General features: G+C 36.9%; 2 protein-coding genes across 2 annotated transcripts; one reads left to right on the top strand and one right to left on the bottom strand.

Moving 5' to 3' along the window:
• Positions 1–3,888: 3,888 nt before the first annotated feature.
• On the bottom strand, positions 3,889–10,897 carry morn5 (MORN repeat containing 5). The gene is made up of 6 exons (XM_044096292.1): positions 10,879–10,897; positions 10,680–10,748; positions 10,315–10,462; positions 8,747–8,858; positions 7,450–7,475; positions 3,889–3,996 (listed from the first exon to the last, which is right to left on the bottom strand). Exons 2-6 carry the CDS (start codon positions 10,724–10,726, stop codon positions 3,889–3,891), a joined length of 441 nt encoding a protein of 146 aa, XP_043952227.1. The 5' UTR covers positions 10,727–10,748; positions 10,879–10,897.
• A 235-nt stretch (positions 10,898–11,132) lies between these two features.
• Positions 11,133–16,362, top strand: ndufa8 (NADH:ubiquinone oxidoreductase subunit A8). The gene is made up of 4 exons (XM_044144734.1): positions 11,133–11,322; positions 12,986–13,149; positions 14,514–14,679; positions 15,885–16,362. Exons 1-4 carry the CDS (start codon positions 11,272–11,274, stop codon positions 16,020–16,022), a joined length of 519 nt encoding a protein of 172 aa, XP_044000669.1. The 5' UTR covers positions 11,133–11,271; the 3' UTR covers positions 16,023–16,362.
• Positions 16,363–21,607: the final 5,245 nt, after the last annotated feature.

The raw sequence follows: 21,607 nt of genomic DNA, 5'->3' as shown, positions 1-21,607 counted from the left end.
TTGCTGTAATCTGTGTTTTGTTATTAGATCAAAAACCTAGCTATGCATGACAAAATATTCAAATTGGATTACGATAAGGCAAATTAAATATAAGGATCGGCAATATCACATAAATCAATGTGAGAATCCCCTGCACTGATTAAGCATTACCAGATTTTTGTCTTTCAGAAAATGAAAGAAGGAAGAAAATATAAGGCATTTTTTCACTCATTTAATTTTTTTTCTGAAAGCAAATTCTAGACATCTTCTGGTTTTTGAAGACAATCAACAATCCTAATAAACAAAACCAAACAACAAAAATGAACCGTCTTCTTATTTTGGTATAAAACGTGCACAGTAAGAAGAGGCTGAGCTCATTTTGTTGAGCTCATTTTAAGTGTAACAATCAGTAGCTTGCATATTTAAACTGCAGGTCGTTTTGTGCGCTAGACTGCAGAACTGAAGTGCCATTCAAATCTTGGATAAATTTGTCAAAGCAAGATAAGCCTAACAATTAGAGGAAAATAACTTCTTAGTGCCACTTCAGACACCAACAAATAATAACCCACCAAAAATGGACGCCAATCTTTTTTTCTTTTTTTATAAACCAAACGACCGCCAGAGGAGCCGATAATAAACCAGTTTCTCCTTGTTAGACGCTGAAACGAGAAGCTAATTGCAGGGGAAGTGAGCTTTTTCTGGAGCGCGCGCAGCTGCACGCACTTGAGCCGCTCGCGGGCCTCACCCCGAGGGTCCACGAAGCGCGCGGGGCCCCTATTGTAGATGTAGAGGTGCAGGTCTGCGGCTCGCGCGCTGATTGTGTGTAATTGTCAGTGGTGGGCGTGGTCGCCACCAGCCACTTCAAGGGCATAACAGCTCGGCTCTCCTTTCTACCTGCGCTGATCGAGAGGGCAATTGGACCCTCTATCGGCCACGCGACAGCTGCCACAGCAAACATTTGCGCCGTCTTTGTGACGTAGTTGAAAATGGGACAGGTAATTACTGAAGGCAATATATCCGTGTTTCCATGAGACTGACCTCAATTAGTCACAGCCCGGGGCTTAATGATGATTAGATTGAGACATTTTTATATTTGCTGTAATTCTGCCCTCTTCAGATTGTATAGCAGCGTTTATCTGAGGATTAAAGTCACATGTAATTTGCAGCTTAAGTTAAATGAGGGCACAGGTGGCTGGTATATTTTAGGCTTTGCATGCACTGTATTAAAGCATAACATTTCCAGTCCAAGAACTTAAAAATATTCAGATTTTAGCTAGCTAATATCACATATTTTATATTCGGGTCTATGGTACATTTTATATTTCCAAATTTTTTATGTCACAATTTTTAAATAATTAGCATTAGGTACCAAACGCATAGCCAGTGATTGGAATCAGCCAATTTTTATTTTTATTGGCTCTGATCGGTGACTTGTGCTAAATGATCTTATTTTTCCCCTCAATCGATTTAGTATATCAAAACTGAGAACTCCCACCTTTTTCAGCTGAAGTGTCAGCCAACATGAACTTTTATGCACTATATAACAATCATTAGGCAAGTAAATCATACTGGGTCAACATGGAAATTGGCATGACCCTGTTGGGGAACAGCCCCACCCCATCCCCCCACAGAAAACCCACACATCAAAAATAGAGAGGAAACATTTGATTGATGCATCTCTAATATAAATATAAATAGTTTTTCATATTAATCCAGACCTTAAAAATAAACTACACTTCTGGTATAATTGTCATAAAGATATACTCTCTTATTTTGCAACCATTCCGCAGATTTTGTTGTGGATACCGAACTGGACTGACAACAAACATGGATGCTCTTCATACAAGGCACACAGGAGTGAGTGTGGAAGCGATAATGGCACCTTGTTAAAGTCTGTTTATCTTAACCCTCAAAACACACTCTGAGGAAAAGTGTTTCCTTCCAGCCTGATCGCTGTGATTTGACACTTGCACATGTACACAAAGAGTTACACCCACTCTGGCTCAATTAAAAAAAATCAGCTTTCTTCATTTGTGGTAATTTGCATAAGATATAATGGGGTTCTGAGGGACGTTAAAGTGAAACTGAGGCAGAAATAGGAGCGTTTCGACTGCTTCTGTGACAGTTACCAGAGGCTGAGTTCAAGATCATTATGCGCTATTATCCTGTATGCACAGTTTGTAGAGGCACTACAGTGAAATCACACAATGTGAAAACGCCAAAACAAACCTTCAAATATGCTCACATAAGTCAAGCATTTCCTAGAAACTGTCAGCAAATCAGCTTGTGGCTTTCATATCAGATTAAAACTTTAAAAAAAAAATTCATTAATTCATCAGTCAAAGATCAGGGGATTAAGCTATAATTCTAGTTTTAGGGTGAAAGTCTGAAAGATGTTTGAAAGGGGAGAATTTCTAAAGAATTTTCAGTTCCACTCCCTAGAGCCCAGGCTGATTTTATCTGTCTGTGAAACACCTCAACTGGACGGGGACAAAGGGAGCAGGCCACGGATCGGTCACTGGAGGTGTTTTCCTTGGCAGTGGAATGTTTTCTGTTCACAGATTCAGATGGAAGCACTCATTCCAGCAACAGGAAAGTAAGACCAAATCATATGGCAACACGCGGGCCATTCTGCTAAGCGGGTACACAGTAAAAACTAACCGGGAGAGTGTTTGTTTTGAAAATAACTCGACGTGTTCAATCAGATGATACTGGAGGTTTGATTGTGCAGATGTGACCTTTGTATCTTGCTCAATTGCTCATATTGCACCTCCTAAGTTAAGCAACAATTCTAATCAGCAGCAACAAATTTGAATACAATTAAATGTCCCTAAAAGTCTCCTTGAAATCAAATAAAATTGACATTTTTAATTTATTTGGAATTTTTATTTTGTTCACTGTGTGAGTTGTATTCCAGATTTAGATAATGTATACATTCTTCATACATGCTTTAGATTTTTATTGTCTGTGTATTTCTGGATGCATTCTTTTAAAATAAAAAAGCCTAAATTGTTAACATTGAGGCTAATCAGGTTAAGGAAATTTGATTTAAGGGGGCTGAAACCAAAATGATGATTTCTGTTGCAATGAAAACCAATTTCGGCCTGTTGGTCTGACCATGCAGGACTCTTTAGTCAGCAGATCTTTTTGCTGCTGTGGCTCATACATGCATCTCCTCATCTGGCTTGACTCTCAGCTCTTACAAGTACTAATGCTATTTTGAATCATTGTGGGTGTTATCCTCCTCCTCCCTGCCTTTACGACAGGAATTTGTTACGCTGCCATGCTTCCCGCTGCGTTGTACGTGTTTCCCTCGTTATGCTGCCCCCTTTCCCCAATCCACCCTCGACGACGTTAAATGGATGTTTTGTTCTACTTCCATATCTGTGCCATTTTTTTTCTCCTTCTGTTTTCAAAACCAATGAACACATTTTTCATTTGGTGTCTAAATTTTATTTTAAGAATAATAATACAAACAGTATTGGAAAAAACGTCTTTAGGTTCACCAAGACACTGGTGAAAATAAGGACACACAGATATATGTTTGAACTTACTTCTTAAGCCCAGTCAACCATTTGTGTTCACTCACTACTACAATTTCCTGTAGATTTTCACATTCTTGTCCTGCAAGACGCTATGCAAAAATTGCTTCAGAGGTCCTCCAAAGGAATCTGTAACCACTTGGGAGATATTAGCCACAGATCCTATTGTTTTGCAGCTTGGCACCTTTCCAGTATGGCTTGTTTATCCATGTTAACATTAGTAACCAAGGAGGTCAGTAATTTAAATATGGCTCATGATTCCTAGTTACTTCTGTCCAAGCTAACAGAATAGACTGCAGGTAAAAAGAAGCTTTATCTATGCGACATTTTTTAATGTTTGTCTTCACTGGCAGAGTTTTCCATCCCCTCACATCCACAGCTGCATGGGGATCTCCTTCCTCTTTCTTGCCACAGTAAGCGCCCCCACTGGGAGGGCGGGTCTTCCCCATGTCCCATCATCTTTGCAGTCCTCATCCTGGGCGGAAGGCGCTGGGCAATAAATTCAGACTTCACACCCACCCTGACAAATATGCCTTCACCACCCAGGGTTGAAAAATAAATCCTTACAGGATACAGAAGCATTCCTTTCAAGAGTTGTATATCAAGACAAAAGGGAGAGAGTACATAGGCATAAATAGCATTTGTCATCAGCCGCCACATATAGAGCACATCCCTCGGAGGGCACGAACACGACCACGGCCGAAAACAGGCAGACATCAATTCCACAGTTCCTGTTTTTCCTCTATATCTATTTAAATCAAGAGTGAGTATTGTTCAAAGGTACTCTGTTCCTCATGTCTTCAGTCTGTGGTGCACATTTTTCCCCATATTGTCTTTCTGTTGCCCTTTCCCCCCTTATCTCATTTTTCTGTTCATCACTGCCAAAGTTAAAATAGTAAAGAAGAACTTGCATCAGGAAGAAATATTAAAAAGCACATTTTTGCAATCTTAAGCATCTGATATTGATCTAGATTTTATCTTCTGCCTTTACATGTATGAAAATGAGATCTGAGTGCTTGTGGAATTTCTGTTTTACATTGCAAATAGCTCATCTGAATACAAACCCTCCATAAAAATAAAAAAAAACCATTTAGGTGAGTCACTCATACATTTGCAGGATTTCTATCTAAATACCTAATTTTGTTATTCTGGGCAAACAGTTGGTAAATCTCAAATGCAAGATCAATCTGATAGAGATGAGAACCCTGACGTTTTGGTTAATCTTTGCTATACTTGAAAATGAGATATAACATTTTCAGTCTTTAAATACCTGGTGCTGTTCAACAAAGATCCAGTTAAGAGACATAAAAGCCTCAAAAGGCAATGCAAGTCTTCATACTCACTGTACTTTTTTAAACTGTGCCCCATTACAATCAAAAACTTCAATGTTTTTTAAATGGGATGTTATGTGATAGACAAACACAAACATAATTGTGAAGTGGAAAAAAAAATATTTTCACATTTTTTCATGAATAAAAATCTGGTAGAATCAGTCCCCTTAATAAGATGTCCCTAAATTAAATCTGGTACAACCAATTGCTGATATTCTGATGTAAAGTTAGTATAAATATGGTTGTTGAATAAGGTTTTGAAAAACCTTTCAGTAGGCTTAGGTTAGAAAACTATATCCTAAGTTTTCATTAGCTCATATAGTGTCCATCTTCAAAACGTATGGTACAAATGTTGACCAACCAAGGCATGGCTGTTTGCTAAAGCTGGTAAATCAAGGAAGGAAATTGCTTAACAGAGAAGCAACTTGAAGGCTCACAGTACTCTGGAAGAACTGCAGAGGTCCAAAGCTGAAATGGAGGAATGCGTGTACAGAACAACTATTATACTGACATGCAGAACTTTAGTTTTATTCGTCATATTTGGTGTTATAGACAGTATACAATTTGTTCTTTAGTTCTGATTTTCCTGTGTGATTATCCTGATCAGTTATTTATTTTTTTGCATTTAGTAATTTCTGGTCATTTTTCTCCAAGATCCTTTCATTATCTACTTAAGTGGACCCCAATTATAATCCTCAGAGCTCACTGCCAAGCAGGTTTTAAATGTCTCCCTATTCTGATATACATGCTTCAAAAAATTGTATTGCAGAGGTATTGGACAGCAGACAATGGCCCAGAACAAGTGGTGCTGAGGACCAGGATTGGGGACCAGTGCTTTTCCTTCCATGCCTTTTCTCAAATGCTCCTCAGTGGCTGTGGTTTTGCTTGTCCCTCATGTTTCCCTCACGTGCCAAGTAAGTTTGTTGCTTTCTGGATCAAAGTGCTGAAGTGATTAGTCTCCCCAGACAATTCCTCAGCATCTCCTGTAAGGTCCTGAGGTGAGCAATGCTATCATTTTCTGTCACAACAAGTCTGGGAGACTTGATGAACAGAGGATGACAGAATTAGAGAATATCTCTCTGGACACCCGACAGACTGCATTTACTTTAAATTCTGGGCATTGATTCAGTCATGAAATGTGTATCCAATGTTTCTTTTTGGACAAAAAAGCCTGTAAAAGGATACCTGTCAGATGACATTACTCAGAAATTTCAAATCAGATAATGCAGGGTCTCATTTAACCTCACTCCATAGGTTCATTGTGAACGTTCCTAAACCAAGGAAACGTTTAGAATATAGGCAAAGAAATTTTTTTCTACTCAAACCACATTTATGACACAACTGTAGCTTTAGTCAGGTATAAAAACTACTTATCAGGAAATATTGTCTGTGTTGCCACTTCTTACTCAATATTCTTTATCCTTTTAGAACCAGAACTGCACTACTGGACCTCTCACTCCAAATTTTCATCTTGGTTTATACCCCCAGGTTTTTCAGGCAACACCTGCTCTTCTACACCACCATTCAGAAGTGAAATATTTTAATTTGAATATTAATTCTGTTAATTTTATGTAAAATTATGTTGAAAAAAATTAAATAATTGAACATCTGAAGTCTTTTATTTATTCCACTTTTTAGGATTGAATTAACTGAATTCACTTTAAATTCCATTAGCTTCCTTCACATATAAATACAATTTAGAAAAGAGACATTACTTTTTCCATCATCTATATCTGCTTTTCCTTTCCTGGATTGTGGACAGTGGAGGATATTTAGGGTACACCTTCGTCTGGTCGCCATCACAGCGTAACATAGAAACATGCATACACACGCCCACTCACTACCGAAGACAACTTAGGCAGATTAATTAACCTAACACAGATGTTTTTTGACTGAGGAAGCTGGAAGCTCACACATGCACAGAGTGAACATGCCAACTCCATGCAGAAAGATCACGGACTAAAATTTGAACCCAAGACTCACCAACTGCTCCACTCAACATTTTTTTCCGGACAACTGGAAAATGAATAAAGGACTATACTCTAAAGAGTCCTGCAAAGCCATATTGGTCATACTTTAGAAGGATTCTTTGTTTTACACAAATAAAGAACTGCAACATGTTCAAGTTAAAACATAGGGGTTGAATGAACAGTACCACTCTTACTGTTGTAATGATATTTCTTTACTAGGTCACTTAGTAAAAAGACTTAACATCCACCGGTATATCAGTGAAAGATGCTTCACCGAACAAAAAAAGTCTGTGTACATAATTTGAAATGGAAATTTGTGTTTGCTCTTGACTTTCATCTTTCTAATTTACTTTGGCACCACAGCCCTCCATGCTTGGATGTTTCTCACTCAGACCGAGCCAATTTGGCAAAAGGTTAGTGGAAGAAAAATGCATAAACTGAAAGACGTGAGCTCAGTTTACTTTAAAGTAAAAGTGCAGTTACACAACAACTATAGGCTCTTTTGTTCACAACATGCAGTTCACTGTGACATGTGACTGCATTATAATAGTGAAGACATCAATTCGTGAGGATTGTCTTCGAGAAGGCTACAAAAGTGGTTAAATTACACATTTTATTTTCATGAACCACATGTTTAGTCAGCTGAGTTTCTCCTGTGTAAACAGAAAGCTTGGCATTAGAGCATTAAAGATTTTTTTCTTTTCTTTTTCCATAATCATAATGTTAACTTGAAGGGCAAAATAATATTTGATGCTATTGCACAACACCAAGGTGACTTACTTACTTAATTACTCAGTTATTTCTAATGTGTTCCAGCTGATTGTTTTTCCATGTCGCAGATGGAAAAGTCCCCAACTTTTAAGGCAGTTCTTGTTAATAACAAAAACAGATGGTGGAATATTCTACAAATAATAGGAGGGTCACTCCATCAAAGACTGGAAGTAGAATGCCCCCCAAAAATTGCAAATAATGTTTTTTCATTGGTCAAACACAGATGATTTTGAGTTTTTCTTATCTGAAATAACAAGTACAGTTAAACTATTCCCTAAAAATCAGATGCTGACAATGAATATTTGGATTCTTAGACAGCTATTTTTTGCAAAAAGAAACTGTAAATCACAGATGTATGGTTTTTGAGGCATGTATAAGTAAAGTTACAAAGTACATCAAACCAGTTTTGTTATTGCAACATCACAATAAATTCTAGAGTGCATGCCAGTAGTATATTTGGTCCTTGATACCCAGAACAGATATTTTTGTGGCTGAGATGCTAAAGCTCACAAAAAATTGTGGGGACATAGCTATGAAGGAAAAAAAGAAAAAAAGAAAAAAGGAGCTGGAAAAATCATGCTGTCTTGTGCAACTGTAACATCTAGTTTTCACAGTTTTCAACTAAAGTATTCATTCTTTTCCTGCAAGATCATCTAAGTGGTATTTGGTTTTTCCCAGGCCTGGCCTTGAAAGCGCTATTAAAGCATCTGGATTTAATGAAACAAAAAAATAATAAAAATGTGGCACACCCATTTCCAAAAACTGGAAAACAAATCACCTCTAGAGCTAAAATTTCAATCTAATGTCATATTTATATGACTCAAACGATGTACTGCGTAAGGTTTTAAAAATCTAAATGAAAATATTTCTGCTTTTTTATATGTTGTCTATCACTCTTTAAAATCAAAAGTAGTATTTGAATACATTTTTATTGCCTATTTTCTCTATTTGTTTGGTAATTTGTTTGATTTTTTTTTGGATAATTTCGATTCAAGCCTTTAAACCTGACAATTATCTTGCTGTCACATTACTATTCTTTTACTTTGCTACTATGTGAATTATTTTTGCTTTTAAACTAAATGATGTGTGTGTGTGTTTGGAAGAAAACTGAACAGAGAAAAACTGGAATCAGAGCAAATACATAAATTCCAACCTGGTGGTATAAATCCAAAGCATCTTTCAGTGTAGAAACGCCTGTCATAACCATCACAGTAGTCCCAGTTCTTGTCCCGGTACTCCAGACCATCAGGGAAGAAAAATGACCCCTTAGGAAAGAAAACATCGAAAACATGAATCAGAATTTTGTTCCTCATTAATAGTTTTGGTGTTGCTACTTCACCTCTTTTGATAAAATGCACAGATTTTTGGTATAACTGTATGCTCTCTTTTACAGTTGAAAACAAACAAGAAATAAATTCTGACATTTTAAAAGATGAAAGGCAGAAACAAACCTATACCAGTCAAGATAATGCTCAGTGTTGTTGAACATTTCCCATGGGAATACTTCTTTCACAGAAAATAGTTACAGCTCAAACTGTTACGTGAGGTGTAGGGGGTTATCCTGCATATCTCAGACATGGTTTCTGAAGAGATAAGTAGATGCTGAGGTTTTCAAATGACAGTCTCCAGCATTTGAAGCGCCACAAAAGAATTTAGATTTCCCCTTTTGTCTTTAGGTTGAGATATCTCAAACCTTTTTTGTGCAAAACCAACAATGTAAACAGAATAATAACTGTCTCATGCTTTGCAAAAGTATCAATCACAAACTTAACTGTATCTTAATTGAATTTTGCGTGATAGACCAACACCAGGAAAGTTAAAATTATTTTTTGTTGTGCAGAATTTGTTCTGCAACCCTGAGAAGATGTCTCAAACAAACTGTGATACAGTTACAACTACAAATATTTTAGAGCACTTTCAGTTTTGCAAAAAAACCCTAAAGATTAATGTTAAGTTTCAACTGATCAGAGCACATCTCTATACATGTTTGCAGTGTTTCCTATATCGTTTGAGTAAAACTGTTGTTGCAAGACTATTTTCTCGCAACTTCTTCATAAAGGTCAGATATGCAGAGTGAATAATATATTTTCCCAACTGAGTTGTGAGCTTCAATGCATAGGGATATAACATGATAGGATGTGGAAAAAATCAAGGGTATGAAGCCACAATAGCTCATTCTTTGGAAACACTGAATCGACTTTTGTAATACTTTTTATAAACTCAAATAGAGAAAATAGTTAATATTTCAAATTTTAAGTTTTGAATTAAAATACTAAATGAGATTACACATAAAGAAAAAATAAGACCCTTGTGAATGTAAATCTTCTTAGTACTGCATCAGCTAATCTAAAGTTTCTTTGAAAAGAGCTTGGTTCTCAGGCTGGCTCTGAATGCAGGTGGAAGATAGCATGAGCCAGGATTTACCATGGAGCAAAGCTGCCAACATTTAAAATGGAGCAATGATAAAAAAAAAAAAAAAATAAAAGGAATAATCGCTTTACTTGCAAAGCTCATGAAAGATCATATCAGAGCAGGGAAGAACAAAGCATGATACTTGGAAATAATGGGAGCAACATAATTACCCCAACAATAATGGTGAGTGATTACTAAAAGGGAACAGATGTAGCATTAAGTATAACCAATGCGAAACACAGTCATGTAATTGAATGGATGCAATCCAAAATTAAAGCAAGAAACACACAAATTCACAAAGAAACTCACGTCTATAGCTATGCCTTCCTCCCAGGTGGCATCATATTTACTTCCATTTGTAAAGTACAGCACGCCTTTACCATGAAACTTCCCGTCTCTTATCTCTCCCACATACTTAGTATCCGTGGGAAAGATATATTCTCCATCACCTTCCATCCTATGGTAAAAAATAAAAAAATAATAATAAATAAATTATCAACTTCTTCTCGACTGATAACTTAGGCCTACTATGGCCCAGTATTAATACAATTTAGCGTTTTTTTAAATTTATTTTATTTTTTTATATATATATATATATATATATATATATATATATATATATATATATATATATATATATATATATATATATATATATATATATATATACTTGCCTTCCATTTTTTATTCTTCCTTTGTATCGGTTTCCAATCAGCTCCATTGCTTAAACTGTTTTGTGTCTTCTGGAAACACCAAAATACAGAAAAAGACTAAGTGAAAAAACAAAACAAAAACAACAACAACAACAACAAAAAAAAAAAAAATCGAAAAACTTCAATTTAGAACAATAAAAATGCCAGAAAGAGAAGTTACTAGCGGTAAATTTCGCATGTACTCAAACACAACTACGAAGAAAAGAGATTAAGATACGATAATGTTTGTGTAATGTTACCATGGCAACGTGGTAAGGGTTACCCTTTGCTTAAACAACTCTTTAAAAGAGTAAAAATAAATAAAATGCCAAGCTAAAGGATTACTTGTTTATAATTTTTCGTAAATAAGTTCTATCAAATAATTTCTTTAAATCATTTGAGATTTTCACGTAGCTCGTACGTGACTGCGTCATCACGATGACGACGACGTAACCTGACCTTCCTCTCTGAGGCCTTGTCGTTCTCGTCCCTGAAACAGGCGAGGAGGACGTTGAATGGTTTTCTCAGCCGTGTTTGATTTTAGTCGCCTGAATTAGAAAACCAGCAGTTGGCCATGCCGACAACACTGGAAGTACCGACTCTGGAGGAGCTGAAAGTGGATGAGGTAAGCAGTGGTTGCTGTTACTAAGAGAAGGCATGACAGCTAACTAGCAAGCTAACCGGCTAGCTGCTAAAACTGTCCCATTGAAGTCATATTGGTGAAAGTCAGTTACAAGGATTCCTAGATGAATTATGTATAAATGAAATTACTGTGCGCACGTCCACAGTAAAAACTCGACGATGTGTGTATGTCCTTCTGAAGGAAAGATAACGTTGGTTTGCAGCACGACAAACAAGTCATATTTCACATTCTGCTTCTTATTAGATAACAATGACTTTATAGAAACTACATTACATCCTTAGTTTAATTGGATTTGCAATTCAAGTGGCTTAGTTTTGAAAAAAAAAAAAAAAAACAACAACAAAAAAATCAGATCTGTCCTTGAAATTTAGGTCATCGCTGTCAGTAGTTCAGGTCATTGTCAACAGTGAAATAAACTGGAAGCTTTCTGTATTTCAGTAGTTGACGATATTTGTAGTATTCACATATATAAAACCATTATTTATGCAGCAAATCTGTTACTTTTATTAATATGACAGATCTTGTGCAGAATTAGTTAACAATTGCGAGCAAGTTTTTTACTTCATTGTTTTAGCATATGCCTGTCTTGTCTTTATTTTGTCTGTGTTTTGGCAGTTTACTCAAGCCTTCGCTAAGAATGGAAGTTTATTTATACATTTACAAATACAGACAAAGTTGTGTACCACCTTCAGAAAAATGCATATGACAAATATTCTGTGATTGCAGTAGGATTTGTGAAGTTTCATAGTTGTTTATTTCTATAAATATTTTAGCTGCAAAGGACGGTGTATAATAAAGTGAAAATGGAACTTTTCTCGTAAGACACTCTTGTAATCGACTGTAAGAGCATTTGAAGAGACACATAGGCATGCATGAAGAGTCTTTCTGAAGTCCTATCCTTTTCCTTCTCACAAAAGTTTAGGGAAAAAAAGACAATGTGACAACGCTATGATGTGATTTGCACCCCAAAAACATTTGTCAGTATAGGTTTATAATTTAGAAAATTAAAGGGGAAAGTTGGAGTATAACCCCCCCGAAAAAACAGTATCACTTTAAATACTAAGAAAGCAAATAAAACCTATACACTGCATAACTTAATTTAATCTTTCATATTTTCAGGAAGTAACTGAGAGCAAGGAAAAAACATATTCGAAAACACCTTAAACATATTAACTTCACATTTTCTCTTAAAGCACACACAAAGAGTGGGGGTGTTTTATTTGCTATGTGTAACTATTTTAGTGAAGAAGAAAGATATCTGGGATCAAATAGTTGACAGATTAATCCACTGCTATGTTAGTTAAACGTCTGTGGAAAAACGTTTGAGGTGATTGTGGGAAACATAGATTTTCTTAAAACATAGATCATATATTTTTTCCATTGTCTTTTTCTTAAAATTAACTTTTCTCCCTGATCAAAAATGTAATTGAATAATATTATAAGGATGAAACTGTTAAAATGGCACAATCCCTAAATTCTAGATCTGACTTTAATCGACACACCTTTGTTTATTCATCTCTCATTTAGGAGCAAAACTTTTAGGCTGCAGGAGGGGCTAAAAAAATGAATTATTTTGACCTTTTTCTATTGGTTGTATTTTCTGAACCCCTGTTTTGTCATGTTTTGTCATTCTTTTTTGCTTTAGGTAAACGTCTCATCTGCAGTTCTGAAGGCTGCTGCACACCATTATGGCTCCCAGTGTGACAAACCCAATAAGGAGTTTATGCTCTGTCGCTGGGAGGAGAAAGACCCAAGAAAGTGTTTACAAGAAGGGAGGAAGGTCAATGAATGTGCACTTAACTTCTTCAGGTAACTTTAGTTATTCAGCATTTTATGTTTTTGATGCCTAATCCATAACAATGGAAACAGTGCCTGGCGCATTTACCCAAAATCTATGAAAGATGACATTTAGAAAGATTAGTTGACTAACTGGTTTCTTGAGCTCATGGTTCATATTTAAGGGTAAAAATAAGTGTGTAACAATTTTCTTTGCCTTTTAAGAAGAAAAATTCTTATTATATTTGAGAGAATTCAGCACTCTGTTGATTGTGAAGAATAATTACATTTTCAGATTTAAAAGTTGCATGCCTGCTGTCATCTGCAAAACAGATCCTAGGTCCTATGCTCAGAGAGTGATTAAAGATGTGGCTGAATGCTGGAGCCAACACAGTGCAGACTTTAGGAGTCCATATAAAACTCTGGTTATAAGAGGTTTGTGGTCAGAGTTTGTATGTTTCTTACTTAGTGATGGACGTGTGGGAAGAAAATGTGGTCTGAAGTTGCAAATGTTGGTCCTAGATAGTTGTTTTTATGGACTTCAAAGCTGTTGCGTAGATTGAAGATTTAAAAAGTTTCAGGTTTTGTCTTGTTCTGCAATTAGGCTTTGCAATTTATTATAGGCTATAGAGGTTTGTAACAAAAACTAGTGCTGAAAAACAGTAGGAGAAAAAGCTGGTGAGATGAATGGAGGGAGGATTGATGATGTAAGGTTCATGTTTTATGAAATATTTTAGAAAATTCAACCTCAAACAGTTTATATGGTGTTTTTTTATAATGTGGTAGAGTGACTTGTTGAGAAGGGCAAAGTTTAATGCTGTTTATATAGCAGCTGTCTTTAAATTTGAAAGTAGTTCCACATTTCTGTACATATGGCGATAAGACATTTTACACCTTGATAATGAGTTATGAAAAATAGTTTTTCTAAAAGTAAATTTACCAACTTCAAAATTTTGGTTGAACATTTGTTTACTTGATGTCTTCTGAGACACATTTTGATGTCAACAGTTGGTTTCCATTGTGTAAAAGGTAGTACCTAAAGCTGTAACCATACACCTGTGGGTCTTTTTTATTCATGTGTTTATTATTTGTCATCTTATATGGGAGTCAGCATTTTCCAAGTCTGAAAAAATACCGTAATTTTGACAATATCTACAACAATAAAATTGGTCTGACCTAATTGGACGTTTCTTAATAATTTATTTTTCTAGTTTTTAATGAAAAATGTTTTCAGTTTTACAGCAGTATGTTACTTGTCTGTTGCTTTGATGTTTTTCTAGGTAATGAACGTCATCTCTGAAAACCAGAAGAAAAAAAAAACTTTTTTCTTTGCTGATAATTGTGAGTCATACTTAGCAGTAGATTGAAATATAATTGCATGTCTGTATACATCTCAGACAAATCAAGGGAAACTGTGCTGAGTCCTTCACGGAGTACTGGACCTGCTTGGATTACACCAACCTGACAGAGCTACGTCACTGCCGCAAACAGCAGCAAGCTTTTGACAGCTGTGTCCTTGATAAGCTGGGCTGGGTGAGACCTGACCTGGGAGATCTATCCAAGGTGAGACAGACGAACGTACCGTGGTTCTCTATTTGTGCTGATTATACACACCCCAACACGAAATGTTCACCATCTGATAATCTTGAGTAAAACTGACACTGTTTCAAAATCTGATGGTATTACTAAAATGTATTATTTGATCTAATTGCTTTTAATGAACAGAAGCGTTGTGTCTGACATTAATTTTACTCTAATTTTGATATAGAGGTTTATGGTAAATCTAATAAACACCATCTACATGTTGTTCTATTATGTACATTTGGTAATTTTGCAATATGTTAAACCTATTTTGCCATTTTGCTCTTCATAGAGTAACACAGAGTGTTACTGAGTATAAACTGACTTTCCTGTTTAATTATTTGGACTCTGTATCTGGCAGCCAGCCAGCACCAGGCAATTTAGTAAACAGTACAAAGCTGCTTGTAGATTACCAAACCATGTTAATATTTTTAAACAAACAAATTAGCTTTTCTTATAAGCGATAGAAAAATCTTGAACTTTTTTCTTCAGCCAGTGGACTGCAAGTAGCAGGTGGAAAGGGTCAGTGCAGATTCTATGATCACTTTGAATTTTAAACTATAAGTGGGTGAACTGTGGAGGTATTAGAGCAACAGCTCCCCCTTTGTTAAAATTGAAATATCAAAATATGTTTTCTCCTGCACTCAAAAAAATCAGATCATCAGACATATTTATGATCTTTACTAAAAAGATTAGAAATCTAATCTTTGTTAAACCTGCAAACTAAAAATAGCTTTAGAGGCGGTTCAACTTAGTTTACTAGTTGAATCGGCTAGTTTACTAGTAAACATGAATTGCTTTACTAGTTTCGGTAAACTAGTGTGCTTGTAAACTAGTTTACAAGCACACTAGTTTTGGAAACAAAAGTTGCTTCATCTCTGTGTGTTCTATTCTGTAGGACAGTCATAGGGAGGAAACTGTAAACTCTTAAAATGGTCTAATTAAAGCAGTATGTATCTGAGTTTGTATAAACTATAAAAAAGCCTAATTAAATGTTTTTTAATCAGGGGACCGAATTCAGTCTTCTGCCTCCACACCATAATTCCTTTGTGTTTTTTAAGCAGTTTAACCATTTTAAAACTTTGATATTCTGTAATAGTGGTAACCTGTTCATAAAGACATGATTGCTTCTGCAATGAACCTCTAATAAACCTTTGAATATTTTTTTCCCATTTGCTTTCTGACAGGTAACCAAGGTGTCAACCTTGCGGCCTCTCCCAGAGAACCCCTACCACTCTAGACCGCGTCCTGAGCCCAACCCGACCATCGAAGGCAACCTGGAGCCTGCCAAACATGGCAGCAGGTTATTTTTCTGGAGCTGGTGAAACGGCACCAGGAGAAAAAAAAAACAATCGATCACCCTCCAAAGTTATGGTTTCTGTCCAAAAACAGTGCAGCTAGCTATGAACATCCATGTAATGATGATGATGATATCAGGTGGTTTAAATCACTCAGATTTAAATGAGCGTTTTACAACTTTTTCTTTTACAAAGCAGCACCGCACCATCTTTGTCAAACAGTTTGATGAAGGAAAGAAAATCAAATGATTGGCAGAACAAAATAAATCAGTTCATGCAGCTTTCTTAAACATTTCTGTAAATGTAATGAGTGAACAAAAACAACAAGTTGTCATTGTTGTCGGATAATAAAGATTTAAATTATATTTCTAGACTTTAATGAGTTTTTTTGTGTCTTGCTAATTACTTGTTACTCACATTACCCATATTAAACTTTCTGTAACCGTAGCATCAGGTATTTAGAGCTGTAATTGAGGAGCTGTGTTTTGCCAGAAAGATTCAAGCTGAAGTTAAAGGTCAAAGCTCAGGGTCAGTACCTGCAGCCAGCGAGAAAGAGGCTTCTGCTTCCTCCCTTTCTCTCTGCGCTCTTCCTGCCTCTGACCTGGACTGGAAGAAGACCAGAGGGACAGTGTGCACAGATTCATAGCAAAGGTATGTTACTGCCGACGGCACGTGTGCACAAACGCACTTCGGTGACCTCGGATCCAAGGAGAAGTGAGGCCAAGTCAAAGACGTGCTGGCCTGTGGAACATGTGGGACCGAGCCAACTCACACACAGGCGTTCATATATGGCAGAGACTGAGTTCAAGCAGAGGAACACAGAGTCTATTAGAAAGTATTTACCCCCTTGGATGGTTTACCCTTTTAATGCTTTAACAAATCAATCAGGATCAACAATATATGGCTTTTTTTTTTGACGGAAACATTTTCAGAAAATCCCTTTTCATGTCAAAATGAAAACTCAGTTTTACAAAATAATGACAAAAAAGCATTTAATTGATTTGTAAAAGCATTTAAAAATAAAACATCCAAGGAGGGTGTGCAGGTTTTCCAAGGTGTACCCCTCCTCTTGTCTGATGACTGATGGAGGTGGACACCACATAATGGATGGAGAGTCATTTGTCTCCCTTTGATTCCCCTTGATTTGAACTTGCTGCCTTCTGATCACCCACTTAGTAGCCTAGACTTATGTAATTTGATATCAATTTAAATGCAGTTTTTCAGCAGTATCCCATAATAACTATGGAGGAGCTGCATTGATCCACAGCTAAGGTGAAATAGCCGCATTTTTATAGCACAACTTTCTCTTTATCATGGATACATTGCATGTTCTGCAGAGAAAAGTCAACAAATTTCCAATGGTTCCTATGTGAGTGTACTGTTTTATTTTTTTTCAATGCAGGTAGTATTTAATCAAGTTTACAAACAAGGTGTTGGTGACAGCAGTTTCTGAAATACCCTCGCAAGGTGTGGTCTAGATCTGCAGCTTGCACAGGAAATGTCTGACAGACCCTCTTCTGACCTGGACAGACAGACAAAGAGAGAAGGGATGCAGAGGGGAACAGAGGTGTGGACAGAGGGAAGCGCTAAGGAGAAGGGGGTGTTACAGGCACGAAGTGGCAAACAGAAAAAAAAGGGGAGGAAAGCAAAAAAGAGGAGAATATACAAGTGAAGAATGACAGAAAATAATGAAACTACTAAACTGGAAGAAAGCTATGAGTAAAAGTCAGGAACAATTTCAAAACAGATTGATGATAAAGAGTAGGGGCTCAGAGGTTGTTCAGGGGCCGGCGGTGAGGCCCGGGGCTCGTGGCAGGCCCGTCTCCATGCGACTTGCAGGAAGCAGAAGGTCATCAGTGTTTGACACAGGACCGCCACAGGAAGGGGGCTCTGGCACAGGAAAGAAATACAATACAAAGTTTTTTTTGAAGCTACAACCCGCCTCGGAGACCGACGCGTTAAAACACTGAAGCAGCCTGGCTTGTTCATGTGTCAATATATCTGTTGTCTTGCAGAATGAATGTTTGAAATGTTCATCTGTTAACCAGAAACCCAGAAAAGCTTTTTTTTTTTTTCAATAATGACGAGAATGTACATTTGTTCAGAAAATTTCTAGAAAAAACACCTTCACATCAGACATTTTCAAAATGCTTATTTGTCTGAAACACTACCTTGAAATGTCCACATCTGTTGCATCAGGACTTTTAAGAACCAACAACATGTGGGTATATTTCACTAGACAAACTCTGAAATGTAGGTGCTTTTGATTTGTTTATGTTTTCGCTCCCTCCTTCCTACTGGGCTCTGATCTTTAGACACTACACACTGGTGAGTGTTACTTTCATGTGTCCCATTACCCCCCCAACCCCCCCCTCCTCATGTTGCACAGGTTGGCTTTGAACTACTATGCAGGTTGGTGCATAAAGCACATGCCCACCAGGTCACAAGTACCACCACTGCATCCCCAACCAGCACTTAAGGGGATTACTAATCTGAGAGCTTCAAAAGATTAAGCTTCTACAGGAAACAGGAGTGCAGAAAAGCTCCATCTACCAGATGACATCGGTCTAGGGGAAAGCATTCCCCACTCCTCTTGTAACCATGAGATATTTGAGGGGTTTATTTCATGTTCAGACCATTTTAAATCACTCCACAACAAATCAATGAGATGAAGATCTGGGCTTCAAATTGACCCATGACTTTCCTATTTTTAATTCCCAGAGAATCCTTGGCAGATTCACTGATATGTTTTGATAGATCATAATCATGTTGCAGGGTCCAGTTACTGTTCAGATTTAATTTCTTCACAAATGGTTTCACATTTCTCTCTGATTCAGTGTGGAACTTGTGTTAATGGTTAGAGTTAGCCCGGTTCTGCTGAGGTTAAGGCTTTTTTAAAACCCTGCAAATTTGAACTCTGCTGGTGTGAGTTTTTGCCCCTAGAATGCTGTATTTTATTTACACCAAACATGTAATTGCCTCTGGTGTCCAGTTATTTTCCTTTTAGACTCAAAAGTCCAAAAAAACATTATTCCAGAGGTCCTGGTCTTTGTCTATGTTTCTTTTCCAGCAAAATTCAGTCTGGACTTTGTGATTTTCTTGCACAGAAAATGTTTCCATGAAAGTTACATTTGAACAGTCTCTTTCTGATTGTACAGGAATCCACCTTCATATCAAGAGTTGCAAGCACCTGCTGAGTTTTCTTTTAGCATCTTGAAGTCTGATTTCAGGATGAACAACAGTATTAGGCATGAGTGCAGTTGTTTTGATTGTCCTCCCCCTGTAGACTGCTTGATTTCAAGTGTCTTTAATTCCTCATCAGACTCATGTTACAGTTTTTAAAAATACAGAGAAACAATGTTCTAATGTCTGCCTAATCAAGTATACCAAAGTCTAACTTTAACCATTTTAAGCTTGAACAAAATGTGAGAGTGTCCTAATCCATTCCTTACTAAAAATTGCATTTCTTTTAGTTACATTTTACAGAAAAAATTAAAGGTCTTTAGTTGCATTGCTTATTGATGTGCATTTAATCTTCAGCTTGGCCTATTGTTAAAACTGAAATTTAATGTCTGTAAAGTACGTCAGAAAACACACAGGATGTTGTAAGGTGTCCACATTGTTCCATATGACTGCATATATTTGAGTGTGTGTGTAAACATGTATAACCCTGTGTGGATTAGAGAAAATCCTTCACAAACTCAAACGTGCAGGTCCAATTCTTGCATCTAATTGCAGTTGCTTGCATAATTATTTTAGTCCAGACAAGGAACAGTTCAAATACTAAGTCATCAAAACCACAAAGCCTGTATGCAGCCTAAGCTTAGTTGTTTTAAGAAGCAGCTTTTGACATGTCAACGAAAATAATTTGAACTGCTTTTTAAGTAGTCCTCACTGTTGCTTTAGGTAATCTTGGCTTCTTTTCTTCAGGTATCTAGTTTACGACAATAACATGCACACAGTTTTAGTCAAAACTGAGCTGATTCGCACTGGTCCTCCAAATCAGGATGGTGACAGAGTGATGACCATGGCTTGTGTTTTTGCATTCCAGCTCGCCACGCTTCACAGCCGCTCTTTCAGGCTGCAGTTTTGCCTCTGAATGCCACTCTTAAGATAACATTTAGCAACTTTTAAGGTCTCAGTCGAGGTGTGTGTCGGCTGAAGGCAAGACAGCGCAGGAGAGCCTTTGCTTCATGGCTCACCAATGAAGCTCGGTCACACGCACACCGTAACATCCTGGCTCAGTCATACAGAGTTGCACAAAGGTAGTGGGGAAAAGAAAAAAAAAGACCAGCATACACATTAAAAACAGTGGCAGGAATCTTTCTTGCATCCAGGATTAAATATGCAGGACACCCGCTTTTTCAAGTAGAGAATTTAATGATAATTAGAAACTTTTGAAATGACCCTGCCAAGAGGGATTTTCAGAGGACTCAACTTTGTTTATTTCACGTGTTTAAAAATAAAACTCCAACCATTTCTTTTCTCTACATGTTTATTCTGTGGTATCTGAGCAAATGGACTAATGTAGCATGTGATGAAAAGAGATGTCAAAATGACAGCCTAGCCTGTTGTCACACAGCTTAACACTCAAGAAGCTGTGGTTGGTGATCCATATAGAACACTGTTTATTTTTCTGCAGGTGTGTATGTGTGCTTGAGTACAAGTAGGTGTATGATGGATATAAAGTGCTTGCAGCCTTATATGTTGCATTTCTATGTGTAGTAAAGTTCTGAAATGTGTGTGAGTGTGTGTTGCTGGTGCTCCTTTTGGGCTGGTGTGTGTTTATCTTGGCCAGATCCCAGACCTTCATCACTTCTCCGCTGATAGCTCTATTCCTCCATGCCTTTGTCCCTCCGGCTATTTACAAGTCTACCACAGACTGCCTCTCCTCGCATGCCAACATCCTATACTTTTTTCTCTCTCTCCTCTCTCTTTCCAAAAAAACCCCTCCCCTATCTTGCTCTTCCTGTTCTCAACCAAACAGATTAAATCCTGACTAGGTGTATATCCATATCCATCCTTGACTCATTTTTTTCTTTTGTATTATTGATTGTTTATATGCTAATTGTCCCTTCCTGTTCTCCATGTGGAGACCAAAATACTCCTAAAGTAAATTTTCTGTTGACTTGCATTAGACAAAAAGTCAAGACTCTTCCCTTGGCCGATGTGACAGTTTTGGTTGGGAACTGCATTCAGTGCATCCAACAAAACATTTTTTTTTTTCATAATTTGTAGTTGAAAGAAAATGTGTATACACTACATAAAAAGACAAAAAGATAGGTAAAAAAATAAAATAACAATAATACTACCAAATCAGTCACAAAATGGCTTGAGGACCATAAGTGACAAGCAGCAGGAAAAAAAAACTGTTTTAGAGAGATCATCACAACTCATTGATATCAGCCTCAAAGAACATTTTAGACAGACAGATCGTAAAACAGTACGATCAAGGGGCAGTTTACTAACCTGACTCAGTTACACAAGTCCTACAGTTTAAAAGTCAATTGTGGCAAATATTAAGAACATTTGTGTAAACTGTAAGATTTGTAGAAAGTATTTTAAAAGTCTCAAAGTTTTCTCAGTATTTCTTTGTATTTGTGCAGATCTCA

Source organism: Gambusia affinis, linkage group LG17, assembly GCF_019740435.1.
Source record: "Gambusia affinis linkage group LG17, SWU_Gaff_1.0, whole genome shotgun sequence".
In the NCBI taxonomy this organism is placed as follows: domain Eukaryota; kingdom Metazoa; phylum Chordata; class Actinopteri; order Cyprinodontiformes; family Poeciliidae; genus Gambusia; species Gambusia affinis.
Note: the sequence above shows the minus strand (reverse complement) of the source record. Positions and strands in the feature narration are given on the sequence as shown.